Source organism: Montipora foliosa, chromosome 1, assembly GCF_036669935.1.
Source record: "Montipora foliosa isolate CH-2021 chromosome 1, ASM3666993v2, whole genome shotgun sequence".
NCBI classification, from domain to species: Eukaryota; Metazoa; Cnidaria; class Anthozoa; order Scleractinia; family Acroporidae; genus Montipora; species Montipora foliosa.
In genome coordinates, this window is record NC_090869.1 from 64,480,857 (window position 1) to 64,493,356 (window position 12,500).

General features: G+C 38.4%; 2 protein-coding genes across 2 annotated transcripts in view; one reads left to right on the top strand and one right to left on the bottom strand.

Annotated features, from left to right (window-relative positions):
• LOC138004718 (pre-mRNA-splicing factor RBM22-like) overlaps positions 1–8,275 on the bottom strand; it is an 11,019-nt gene extending 2,744 nt beyond the window's left edge. The window contains exons 1-8 of the mRNA XM_068851170.1: positions 8,215–8,275; positions 5,987–6,040; positions 4,888–4,917; positions 3,973–4,105; positions 3,755–3,855; positions 2,626–2,798; positions 1,046–1,246; positions 399–637 (exon numbers count right to left, since the gene is read on the bottom strand). Of these exons, the coding sequence (XP_068707271.1) occupies positions 399–637; positions 1,046–1,246; positions 2,626–2,798; positions 3,755–3,855; positions 3,973–4,105; positions 4,888–4,917; positions 5,987–6,040; positions 8,215–8,268 (985 nt within the window). The 5' untranslated portion in view covers positions 8,269–8,275. The remainder of the gene's footprint in view (positions 1–398; positions 638–1,045; positions 1,247–2,625; positions 2,799–3,754; positions 3,856–3,972; positions 4,106–4,887; positions 4,918–5,986; positions 6,041–8,214) is intronic.
• Positions 8,276–10,749: 2,474 nt separating this feature from the next.
• Positions 10,750–12,500, top strand: part of LOC138004734 (S-adenosylmethionine synthase-like) — a 12,768-nt gene continuing 11,017 nt past the window's right edge. The window contains exons 1-3 of the mRNA XM_068851171.1: positions 10,750–10,911; positions 11,028–11,105; positions 12,308–12,430. Coding sequence (XP_068707272.1) covers positions 10,770–10,911; positions 11,028–11,105; positions 12,308–12,430 — 343 coding nt within the window. The 5' untranslated portion in view covers positions 10,750–10,769. The remainder of the gene's footprint in view (positions 10,912–11,027; positions 11,106–12,307; positions 12,431–12,500) is intronic.

The following is a 12,500-nucleotide window of genomic DNA, read 5'->3' on the forward strand; positions in this document are numbered from 1 at the left end:
AGTATTATGGTATTTTCTGAAGTGGCCTATTCTGTCGAACCCATGTTGCATGAACTATAAACTATAATTCTGTTATTCATCACCGTTGAATACAATATTTTTATTTAATGGTGCTGAATAACAGAATGAATACAAATACCACAAGCTCTGAGAATTTACGTTCAATGCTTAGAAGTCAAAACATTCTCGTATTAAAAAATAAACATTTGTCATCAAAGTTGTACCGTACTTGTATTAGAATTACAATAATTATAACGTCTAACAGTTCATATAATTTTATTTATGCTGATGTCCAATCTTACCCATAGATCCCTTGCTTATAAAGCACATTTGAATATGTCGATAGAAAATGCGCTATATAAATTCATTACCATTCAAAATGTTATAATGGTACAAACCTCCAGGTAACCCTGGGACAGGGGCCAGGGTGGTGCCTCCCTGTTTCCCTGGGGTGGGTTGTTGTCCCTGAGACTTGCCCCACATGATTTTGAGCCTTCTTCCTTTGAGAATGAGTTTGTTGAAGGACCGTTCAGCTGCTGTTTCTGCAGCTGCTCTCGATGTAAAGCAAACAAATGCACAGTTCTGTCGTGGAACCATTGTTATGGATCGCAGCTCCCCGAATTGGTAAAAGTAGTCCCTGAATATGAAAAGGTTGATAATAGCTCTTTAATTAAATCTTTCAATTTAGAGACAGTGCTGTTCTTCAAAAAAAAGAATGCAGACTTTTCATGCTTTTGATTCATTTGTTAAAATGTCAGTTTCAACAAAATAATACTAATTTTGAACAATTGATCTCTAGTCGAACTTAACATTCATTTTGCATTCCCAAGGTTAAACTTGGCACACGTGTAACATTTGCCTAGAATTCTGAATTTAACAACAACTAATTGTTTTAGGTGCCTCCATGGTATTTCCATATACAATTTGTCAACATGCAAAATGCTTGCGTGCATGACTAAAGCTGGCAGTCTAATACACTGTACATAGCAAGAAAATAAAGCAAGACAACAAACAGCTAAATGTGACAGTTATATAAAATCCTCACCTCAGGTCTCCTTCCTCCACTTTTCCTTCAAGCCCTCCAACATAAAGGGTAGTGATAGCTTTATCTGATGGTGGCTCCAGGGACGGCATGCTCTTTGCCTGGCTTAACAGTCTTGTTGCCACTGGGTCGCTTGTTCCATAGTATCTGTCTTTAATGTTCTGATCAGCTAAAGGATCATTTGGGTCTGTGGGCATGTCATGTCTAGGTATCATGATGGTAGATCAAAGATACAGGATCAACACTTTACCATGATGAAAAAAAGTAAAGAAGCAAAAGCCCTAACCACTTCTCTGTATGTACAATGTACCTCCCTCCCCCCCAAAGAAAAGAACACAAAACTGTAGCTCTCGAGAACCCCCTTATCTCATCCCATTCAAGGGCATCAATACCCTGAAAACCATTCAACACAAGTTCACATTCTTTACCTATAATAATTTCTAAACTGTGTGCAATAATTATTTATTACAGAACAAAAAAATGCTTAGTCACCTCAAATGAAGAAATCTTAATTATCACAATCACTAGTGAGACAAGCAATGTAATAGCATTGATTACATGTACATCAGTTACAAGCTAGAGCATTCATCTGATGTTATTAATGAATCAAATGGAAAGTGGTGACTGTAAGAGGTGGCTCGGTCTTGTCATAATTATCATCTGAGAAAGGTTTCATAGTTCTTGAGTGTTCTCCAAGATGTTTTTAACTCATTCTTTTTTTCTAATCCAGTTTGCCACTTTTCTTAAAATAACCCCAACTTTCGAACTGCCTTGGTTTGCTTTTAAGTCTCACCAACACACAACACACATTTGTCAACCTGCACTTCAAATATACATTCATTGAGTCCTTCGAGGGAACAGATGAGCCCAACAAATTTGACTTGCTGCCAAATGAGTGGCTTCATAGCTCAGTTGGTAAAGCGTTGCAAAGGTATCCATGGGTCATGGGTTCGAGACGCATTGAAGCCACATGCTTAAATTGTCCAGCTAGTGCGACGAGAACTTATCTCATTCATACATATTAGCACACAGTCAGCTATATAACTAATTAAAAGCAAACATTGTTCTTGTTCTAGAGATTTAGCACAGCATTTACATGAAATGGCAAACTGCTGCCCATTATAAAAGCATCAAAAGTCTCTTTTCTCTTCCTTTTGAGAAACTGATCAATAACTGCAGGTAACTGGCAACAAATGGACTAAAAACAAACATGGTTCTTTCATTTTAGGCAAAACCTAATCTTCAGCCTGAGCTTTGCAGTTTAATTGCAATAAAAAACAGTGCCAACTCTATTAATATTTTAAATTAAGAAAATAAATGCCACCAAGTAAATGTGACATAAATGATTGTATCCAAGCACTTAAAAAAATTACAAGTGGCTATGTACATGTCGTGGTTTACGTTTTTTCCTTTCTCCATTTTTTTTTCCAACCAGTTCAATTTGGATTTTTCCTTTGTTCCAGATAATAATTTTATGAACACAAGACATTCAAGGAAAAATAAAAATTGAACTGGTTTGAAAAATTTTAAACCAAGGAAAAATTTGAAGCACAATAGCTACATGTACACCAGTGCACACCAACCTGTAAGGACATTCATCTCCACGCTTGCACTCTCCCTTAACCCAGAATGAGCAAATATGGGGTCGGTTTCTCTTGTAGTATGGTGTAGTCCTTGCAAGTTTTAGCAACAAATCGCTAGGTGCATTGGCTTTCCCAAGTGTTCCCCCAGGGGTGGTTCCATCAGAGTTGGCCAACTGGGAAAATTGAAATGAAATGATATTATGTAAATTACTTTTGCATGCTCAGGAAAAAGTGGCCTCACCAAAGAAATAGAAGAACAGGTTTAAACTACTGCATGAATGGTGAGTGTCGAGAGCAGATGCCTTCCACCAATGAGCCCTGGGTTCAATTCCCACACTCAGGGTCATTATGTTGGTGAGTTTGTTGGTTTCTGTTCTGCTCCAAGAGGTTTTTCCCTAGGTACTGGGGTTCACCTTTCCAATCAATTCGCCATCGTCATCATCATCATCATCATCAAATTAGAGGAAAACAAGTAAATAATGTGTTTTGAAAACACATTATTTACTTTTTCTACTCTAATTTGATGATAATGAAGATGGTGATGACGATAATGACAACGATGATAAAAGACTCTGATTTAAAGTCCTATCTAAGCTTGAGACTTAAAGAAAGTTATTAACGGTAGTATGTTCATGTACAAGTAAGCTCCAATAGGGATCCAAAGACCCAATGTTCTGGTGGAACCTACAATACTGGTCAAGACTGTTGGAACAATTCCCTCTTTTCCCACTCCCGTCATTACAATGTTGATTTTTCACAGTCTCTGAAATCAAGATTAGTTCATCGATGGCTTGAATGTTTCAACGTTGTCTTGGGGGGAGGAGCGAATCGAAAAAGGCATCGAAACAATAACATGCGCTGCTCATATAACAATGGAAGCATGTACAGTAAATTCTCTTCGCCCAAATTTGACAACATTAATGTTGTTAAGTCTTTTAACCAGGGGTTGTAGCATAAGATTTCCTCTGGGCCTCTAAGACCTACATGTACATTGTATTGCAAAACTAAGGTTTTAAGGAGAGTGAGGTTGAGGAGTTTTTTTTTAATTTTCATGGAAATGTGACTGGGGGGTTTGACATTTGAGATACTGCGACAGTTTAGTCAGTTTTAATCCTTATGAAACACGCACCTCTTTCTCAACATTCTGAGTGTAATATTCTTTGTTGACATCAGATTTTGGAACATCATCTTTCATCCCCAGGGCATGGTCTCTCACTTGCACCGGTAGACCTACGAAAGAACAAAAGATGCCATGTGTTACTGCTTCCAGTCAGGTCAAAGCAAAGACGTGCCTTTCGAATATTTTTATTAATCTTAGCTTCATTTTTTCCTGGAAACCTAACCTACCATAGTCAAGATCAAGTAAGCATGTCTGGCATACATTCTTTAACTTAGCGCATGTCTGACAGACTTCTGTTTTCTTGAATCTCATCCGTGCTCCTGGGCACCAGCGAAAAACTGTGAATGGTCGAGCACAAATCTATAACAAAGAAATATCGAAATACAAGAAAAATCAGGAAAAATACCAGAGACTACCCCTCTACTGGGAATTTCCTACCTTAAATAAACTACAGCTGTACATTTTGTATTTGCTAAGAGAGGAAACCCCAAGCGCCAAAAAACCCCTGGAGCAGGGTGGACCAACCAACAAAAACTCAGCCCAATTATGGCACAGTCTCCCCCCTCCTTTTTTGTTAATACTTCCTTATCACAAAAACTGGTAAAAAAGAGATATCTCTGGATTATTTTGAAATTAAATGTTACTCTAACCTTCATTTTACTTTTACCAGCTGTTGGCTTTGAAAAGAGCATTTGCAGCTTAGATATCTCTATTCTGAAAACCATGTTTACCCAGTATTGTTACTTGTTTAGTATTATTATTTTTATCTTATAGTGTCATAATATCATCAAAATAATTGACGTACAAAGCCATTCACACCTAAAGCACCACGAATTATCCATGTAATTCTAAACAAATCTGAACTATTAAAACCTTCAGATATACTGTAAAGATATATTTAGGTCCCTACTAAGAAGCTGGAAAAAATATTATTGCACTCCAAAAGTTAATTTTCATTAGAGAAAGTTGTGAAATCTCCACAGTGGAAATCCAAGAATTGGCTTCAATACAGACTTTCCTATCCAATCCTAAGGTCTTCATTCCAAACATATCCTGATCCCAATTATGATCCCAAGGTCACCCAATCTAAACTTCACTCTGTTGCAAGATCATCTCATGAACACAATGTAAGTTGAACCTACCTTACATTCTCGACCATACGTTTCTCTTGTCTGCGTGAAATGCAATAAATAACATAATTAGGACAGAGACAATTACAAAGTTACAAAACCAACCTGAAGTAACATTGGTGGAGGTCAAATAAACTTGTAAAAGATTGAAAAGCTGCCTTGATTCTTAAGACCACTGGTTTTTTGTTATAAAGTTTTTGACATCAAAAAATCATGCATAAGCTGAGAGTGAAATGTCTTTAGGGCACTGACAAACTGACCAAAGAGATTACAGTGAAAAAACTGCCACTTTTTAATGAAATTTGCAAAAAGAAAGGTTGAGTGAAATACATTGTAATAATATTGGAAACTGATTTTATTCAAATTATGTGTCCCTTTCATTACTAATGGCAGTTCAAAACGAAGAAACCATAAAGTGCAGTAAAGCATACAAAGACCTGACAAAAAAAGATTTCAAAATAAACCATGGAATAATAATAATAATCATCATCATCATCATCACTTTATTTAAGTCTCAAGGTTATTTAGCTGAGCACAAGTGCTCTACTAATTGGGGAGACTACATTTGTGCAAATCAACTGAAATCAAATGTTGGTTTTTCAGGAGAGGGTATCAGAGTACCCAGGGAAAAACCTCTCAGAGCAGAGTAGAAGACTAGCAAATTCTTTTTGAGCTTCTAAAAAAGCCTATACACTCCTTTAGTCATCGGTTGACAAGCTGAGCAGAAGTCATCTCTAGAGACAACTGATCTGTGCAACATCAGTAGGCGACTTGACCATCAATAATTATTATGCATTAATTAATGACCAAGGCTTCTATTATTCTGGGCTTGGTTGTTTAAAAGCCGATTTATGCTAATCCCAGATTAAAAATTAACCAAGGAGTTTATTTCTCTATAATTTCCCAAATGTTGTTCAACATTGATATTCAGCAAGACTTTACATTAGAAGAAGTCAATCTTGAAAAACAAAAATAAGCAAAAGAAACTTTCACCAAACAGTTGAAAACACGAAACAAAAGTTTACGCTAATCCTGGATTAAGTTAATCAGCTTTTGAACGACCGGGCCCTGATGATAAAACTAACACAACTTAACACAGTCAATGCATTACCATTCTAATGTAAGGGTTATCTCCAAGACATGTTTGACAAAGAATAGGAAATTCCTACAAAAGATATAAAAAAAAAGTCATTTCCAACAACTGACTAAATATTGGAATGTTTTATGGCAAACAGAGACCATTATTCCCACAGATAAACCTGTACACAGGGCTCGAAATTAACGAAAAAATCCAGTCGCATTTTGCGATAAGATACGAAAATTTAGTCGCAATTTCGCAAATTTTAGTCGCAAAATCGCCGCGCTGCATTGTGTTGTCAGCGGTTTAGCAGAAAAATATGAGCCCGCATTACTTGTGTGTAAAGAAACTGCTGAAAATGGCGAATGATCGAAGGAATGGAGCTGTGCACGTATCATCGCAGCTAAATTACTACACAATTACGCTACCTTCAGAGAAAATTCACAGCGAGAAACAAAATAATTTTGTCATTTATTTATTTATCTGTTTATTTTAGCAAAAGTAGCAGCAAAGTGGCAACTGCTAACCCTTTTGTTTCGAAAGAACGAAGGTGACAACAAGTCGCATATTTGCGACTTCTCCAGATATTTTAGTCGCAAAGGGAAAAATTTAGTCGCAAATGCGACCGTATTGGTCGCAATTTCGAGCCCTGGTACATTGTTAGCTTTACAGCCCACTTTAGATTTCTGCAAAATACCCTACCATATGACCTACACAGAATACCATAAGAAAACCTCCATATGGTTGACTCTGTTGTGCAGGAGGGCGCAGCCTCAAACAGCAAACTGAGGAGCAAGTGCCGCCTTAAGGTAGGCCTTATCACGGTTTTGACGGGTAGGCAAAGCGTAACGAATTTGTAGTGTTTATATGGGGATCCGATGTCAAATAATTTTCATTAAACGCTAGTTCTAAAAAACTTATGAATCGCGAACTGAAGGTACAGGGTAAAGGATTATACAGACCAATTTTTAGGGACTAGCCTTCGTTAAAAGCTGCGTGGTAGTGTTTTTGATTTTTCCATACATTTGTCTCTAATTGTTACTGAAAATTTGCGGGAAAAAATCACAGACAAATATATGGAAAAATTGAAAACGCTGCCCGGCAACTTCTGTAAAAGGTTAGTGCCTAAAATTTGGTCTGTATGATCTTTTGCCCTGTACCTTCAGCTCTCAATTCATAAATTTTTCAGAACTAGCGTTTAACGAAAATTATTTCAAATCAGATGCCCACATAAACACTACAAATTCTTTACGCTTTAGAGTGGGCAGAGAAGACCACGGTCTTGACACAGTCCCCAACCCAATCTGATGGAGCCATTTCACCAAGGGCCACATTTCATGCCATGTTAAGCTTCATGCCTTGCTACAACAAGTTGCAAAATTGTTGAGACACTTTCATTAAAAAACACCTTTTCTAACTTTCAATACTCGGCGTATCTAGAATTTAAATCTTTCCCACTTCCTCTCCCCTCTCCCCCTTTCAATGTTGACTGTCGCTAGCAACACTAATAGGGGGGGAAGGGGGGCTGCAGTGTGAGAGATAATAGGGAAATTAATAACGCCCCAAGAAGGTGAAGTGTCTCCACTATTTTTGCAACTTGTTGTAGCTCAGTAGAGCTAATTATTACAGAGTATCAGGGGCCAATCATTTCCATGTGAAAGAATGCTGCCACAAGAAGACCAAGGTGACCTGGAATTCTATTATCACTCAGTGGCTCTGGGCGTTGGGCCACCAAAATATATAGTTTTCTAGTTCATTTAGAATTGTTTAATATTGTTATTCCTGTATCCACTCACATTCCGCCGAGTCACTTGTACAACAGCTGTAATGGGCACCTGTATTTTAAAATTGCTATAACTTCGAAAAACTACTGTCTAAGCCTTCCCTGGAGTTAATACAAGTATGGTTTAACTTCACCTACTGTATATATGCCAAAGCCAGTTTGTACAATAAATGCGAACCCGCGAGCCACGTGAGTCAAAAGGCAACCTTGAAAGCTAACCGTTTTAAAATGGGTGCTTAGACTTTTAATACTATTTATCAGCGCTATTTGAAAGCGTTCTCAAATTCCTCGCACGTCTACCTCGCATGCCTCGCAGATTGTGCATCACATACCAAGGCAAACAACCAAAGCTACAAACACGCTCTAAAAACAAACGCGATTGACTTTAAAAAAATTGTAAAGACATCTAAGATAATGACAGTTATCCTACAGAAAAGATCGTTTAAGTTAAAAACAGCAATTTAGTCTATTATCATACCGAATTTTCCCAGTTTTGACGATTGTACGTGTTCGCACTCTTTGAGGTCGCCATCTTGAAATTTCCGTATGGGCTATTACGGGCTCAAGACTACAGATACTGGAAAGTACGTCATGTAAGCAATACGTGACGTACTTACCTACAAATACTTGCTCCCAGGCTTTCGGCTCGTTCTTAAACACGGAATGATGGAATGATGGAACGGAGGAACGATGGAACGCCAGAATACTTAAACATGGAACGCCGGATACTTAAACATAGAACGCCGGAATACTTAAACCCGGAACGCCGGAATACTTAAACACGGAACGCCAGAATACGTAAACACGGAATGCCGGAATGAGAAATAACAGTATAGTTTACCACGTGAAATGAATGGCTTGATGTCAAGTACACCACTGCAGTTAGGAGGGAGCTTAAGCACGCGCGTTTGTGAGACGCGGACGGCAACCGGAAGAGGACATTTCTCGTACCAGGACGCTTATTTCCCTTTCGTAAACGGTCGTTGCCATTTCTCAGAACGGTCGTTGCCATTTGAAACGGTCGATGACATTTCTTAGCTCTGAATTACACTCATTAGGTCTAAGAACTCAAAAGGTTGCGGTTACTGGGAGTTGTGTCTCGCTGGTCATATGAGGTAGGGTTCGGGTTAGGGTTCTGTTTAGGGTGAGGGCTAAGAACCCGAGTTCGAGTCTTGAAATTTTCGGACTCTTTTTTTCCTCCAGTTTTTCTTTTATAAATGGTTTTTTTTCCTTTTTTTGTCTTAATTTTTGTTAATATTTTTTCTTAGTTTGTTTCTTTTAATTTTCTTTGAAGTGAAGTGTGTAGTCGACCGTTATAAATGGCATCGACCGTTTCAAATGGCAACGACCGTTTACGAAAGGGAAATAAGCGTCCAGGGGCCCGTTTCTCGAAAGTCCCGAAAACATTTCGGGCCCGAAAAGCCATTTGTGAAAGTTCCAGCCGCTTGATTTGGAAAGCCGATCTTTTGACATGTTTTCAAGGTAACAAAAAGAAAAGTGACTGTGAAGTTTGACGACTTAAATCCTCTCCGTTCTTGAGATACAAAGGGAATTGTGACACCCGAAAATGGCCCGTAAAGTTTCGGGACTTTCGAGAAACAGGCCCCCTGGTACGAGAAATGTCCTCTTCCGGTTGCCGTCCGCGTCTCACAAACGCGCGTGCCCAAGCTCCCTCCTAACTGCAGTGTTGAACTTGACATCAAGCTATTCATTTCACGTGGTAAACTATACTCTTATTTTTCATTCCGGCGTTCCGTGTTTAAGTATTCCGGCGTTCCGTGTTTAAGTATTTCGGCGTTCCGTGTTTAAGTATTCCGGCGTTCCGGGTTTAAGTATTCCGGCGTTCCATGCTTAAGTATTCCGGCGTTCCACCGTTCTACCATTCTATCATTCCGGCATTCGATGCTAAAAATTAGGCTTAACATTTCTCTTAAAAATAGAAGAACCGTAGCCAGGGTAAAACATATTAAAAAATTATTATAAAAAACGTTCACTGGCTATATACAGTTAAAAACTTTCGAGCTTTCGGCTGTCAGGCTACAGCCTTCAATGGAAAACTTTTTCCATTGAAGGCTGTAGCCTGACAGCCGAAAGCTCGAAAGTTTTTAACTGTATATAGCCAGTGAACGTTTTTTATAATAATTTTTTAATATTAACATTTCTCGACAAGACTTATGGGTGATCATTCTCTCATTTACATGAGATGAGTAAAGATACTGAAAAGGTTTAACGAGAAGCCAGCCATAAAGGCTTGAGGAGGGCCAGGGCCCGGGGGCCAGGGGCCTCCTCGTGCATTTTTTAAAGAAGGTTTTCGCTAAGAAAAGGTGCAAGACGCCTTGAATGCACATTCAAAAAGAGGCAGAAATCATCGTATTTATTTATTTATTTATTTATTTATTTATTTATTACAATTTATGGCATGCAAAAAAACAGAGGCCAGGGGATGAAATGCAAAAAGTCAATTTCCCCTAAAAAGAAATCCTTTTAATAATATAAAAAAGGACAAAGCGAATTCCCCACTCTCAGATCACAACATATCAAAACTCACAAATCCTGAAATTAAGTTAAAAACAAGCTAGTCACAAGATAAATGTGATGACGGCCCTCCAGCAGTGAAGATTGGCCTGAAAAATAAGTTGAGAGGGTGAGCTGAAGTAATTTTACCGCAAGCCGTAAAATCACTTTAAATATGAGACAATTGATTTCGCAATGGTAATAACACTAATAATTCTCATGACGGTAAATCTCGCGTTAATTTTAATAACTTTTGCGTCCAATGAACTTATCATCGCACTTTGATGATGGTGATTTCGGTGATCTTAGCGTTTGAACAAAATTACTAGTCAGTTTATCGAGGGAAATTCTTTCGAAATGTACGCCTGTTGTTGGCGAAAATTTTACTTCATCCTGCCTTCACGTGCCGATTAAGCCACAGGGGAAAGGTCTCTTTTAACCAATCAAATTAATAGGTTTAGGGTTGTCCGAGATGGGTGGCTACCAAGTATTCACTTCAAGAAAGGACGCTTAGCTGGCATGAGTCATAATAATTACTGCGAAGCTGACTCAGAGGTGGAGTTGAGCAGTCATCCAGCCAAAAGATTCAAAATGAATAACCCAGATACCCAAAACAATACTTTCCTCTTCACGTCCGAGTCTGTTGGCGAGGGACATCCAGGTATATTTTCCAAAAATGCGGTAGTACTTTTAATCAGCCTTTCTAGCAGCTCAGAATTGTACAGGTGGGTGAGGTGACCTCTCTGCATTTCAGACCTTCCTCTCTTCTCTTCGCAGATAAAATTTGCGATCAGGTCTCGGACGCTATCCTGGATGCCCATCTTAAACAAGATCCTAATGCTAAAGTTGCTTGCGGTAAGCTTTCAGCAAGTGAAGTAGATTATCACATTGGCGTTGTTTTAAAATAAATGCATGCATATGGGTCCACGCATTGGTTATATCACCAGTTATTATGATGTCAGATGTTCGAAAAACGTTTTGTCGAAAATTGCTTTTACGTCGATTTCTTCTTTCGTCTTCAGCTAAGTGTTTTTAACCGAGAATTTTAAGCTTATCTTGACCGGTCTTTCATTTCGTACCTCGTGAAAAGTCAATGCTCTTAAGCTGAATTCGATTGATGGGCAGGTACTTGTTCAAGCTTACAACTTCTTTGAAACCCACCAGTTTTCGTTTTAACCGTTTGTTTTCAATTTTAACGTATAACTTCGATTTCCAGATGCGTGGTGACACGAGTCCCTCAAAAGAAATTTTTTCGACTGGTTTGATTGGCGTTGCGCAATATGATTTGTCAATGAGTTACCTGCGGAATGAATTCACATTTCTTTCGTTTATGGATGCAATGTGGCTTATTTATTTCGTACCCAGTTTCAGAGCATCTTAGGTCGGTTTTGGTTTCGATCGATGTCTTTCTCATTTCGTACATCTCTTGAAACGTGCGGTAGGAAAATCATGTCACGCTTGGTGCGTAAATGAAGTTTGCGTAAATCCTTGCAGCGTGTGATGTCCCGCCAAACCGGTTATAGCCCCTTCGTAGTAAATAAACTTACGTTGAGTTCCTCACGTTTTCAGGAGGCGCTTAACATCTTGTAGTTCATTCTGTTCCAATTCAGTTTTTACCGTGGATGATGCAATATTGTAATACAAACTAGAAGAAGGGAACGTTGTTCGATTTTTCCTGAGATAGCTCTTAGTGTGCACGTTAAATTAAACTTAAAGCTCGCTAGATTTTCTAGATTTTTAAGACTTGTTTCTGATAAACAGAGCAAGGTTGTCTTCCAGTCAATCTAGTATTAGACTCGTTATGCCTTCAATAGAAGAAGTGGCGTTTTCATTTATTTGGAAAGATCACATAATATTCGTAACTGTCGTCTTCTCCGTCCTTATGGCAATGGACCACGGCTTGATTTTGATAATTTATCATGATATGTACCTAAAACCCGAAATCTAAATCTCTAGGAACCTCTATATTGTAAAAATGTTAATTATGACCTGTTTGCTGTCCTGTTTTAAACTTGTCAATCAGTTTTTTAACTTGTGTTCATTTTTCTTTGTAATAGAAACCGTTGCCAAGACAGGCATGATTCTTGTTGCTGGTGAAATCACGTCTAAAGCAGTTGTTGACTACCAGTCCGTTATCCGTGATACTATCAAAAGAATTGGCTATGATGACTCAAATAAAGGTAAACCAACTCACTCTGACACTAACAGAGTATTTCTCCTTGAGGGTATATCCTTTGGATGGTTTAGGCA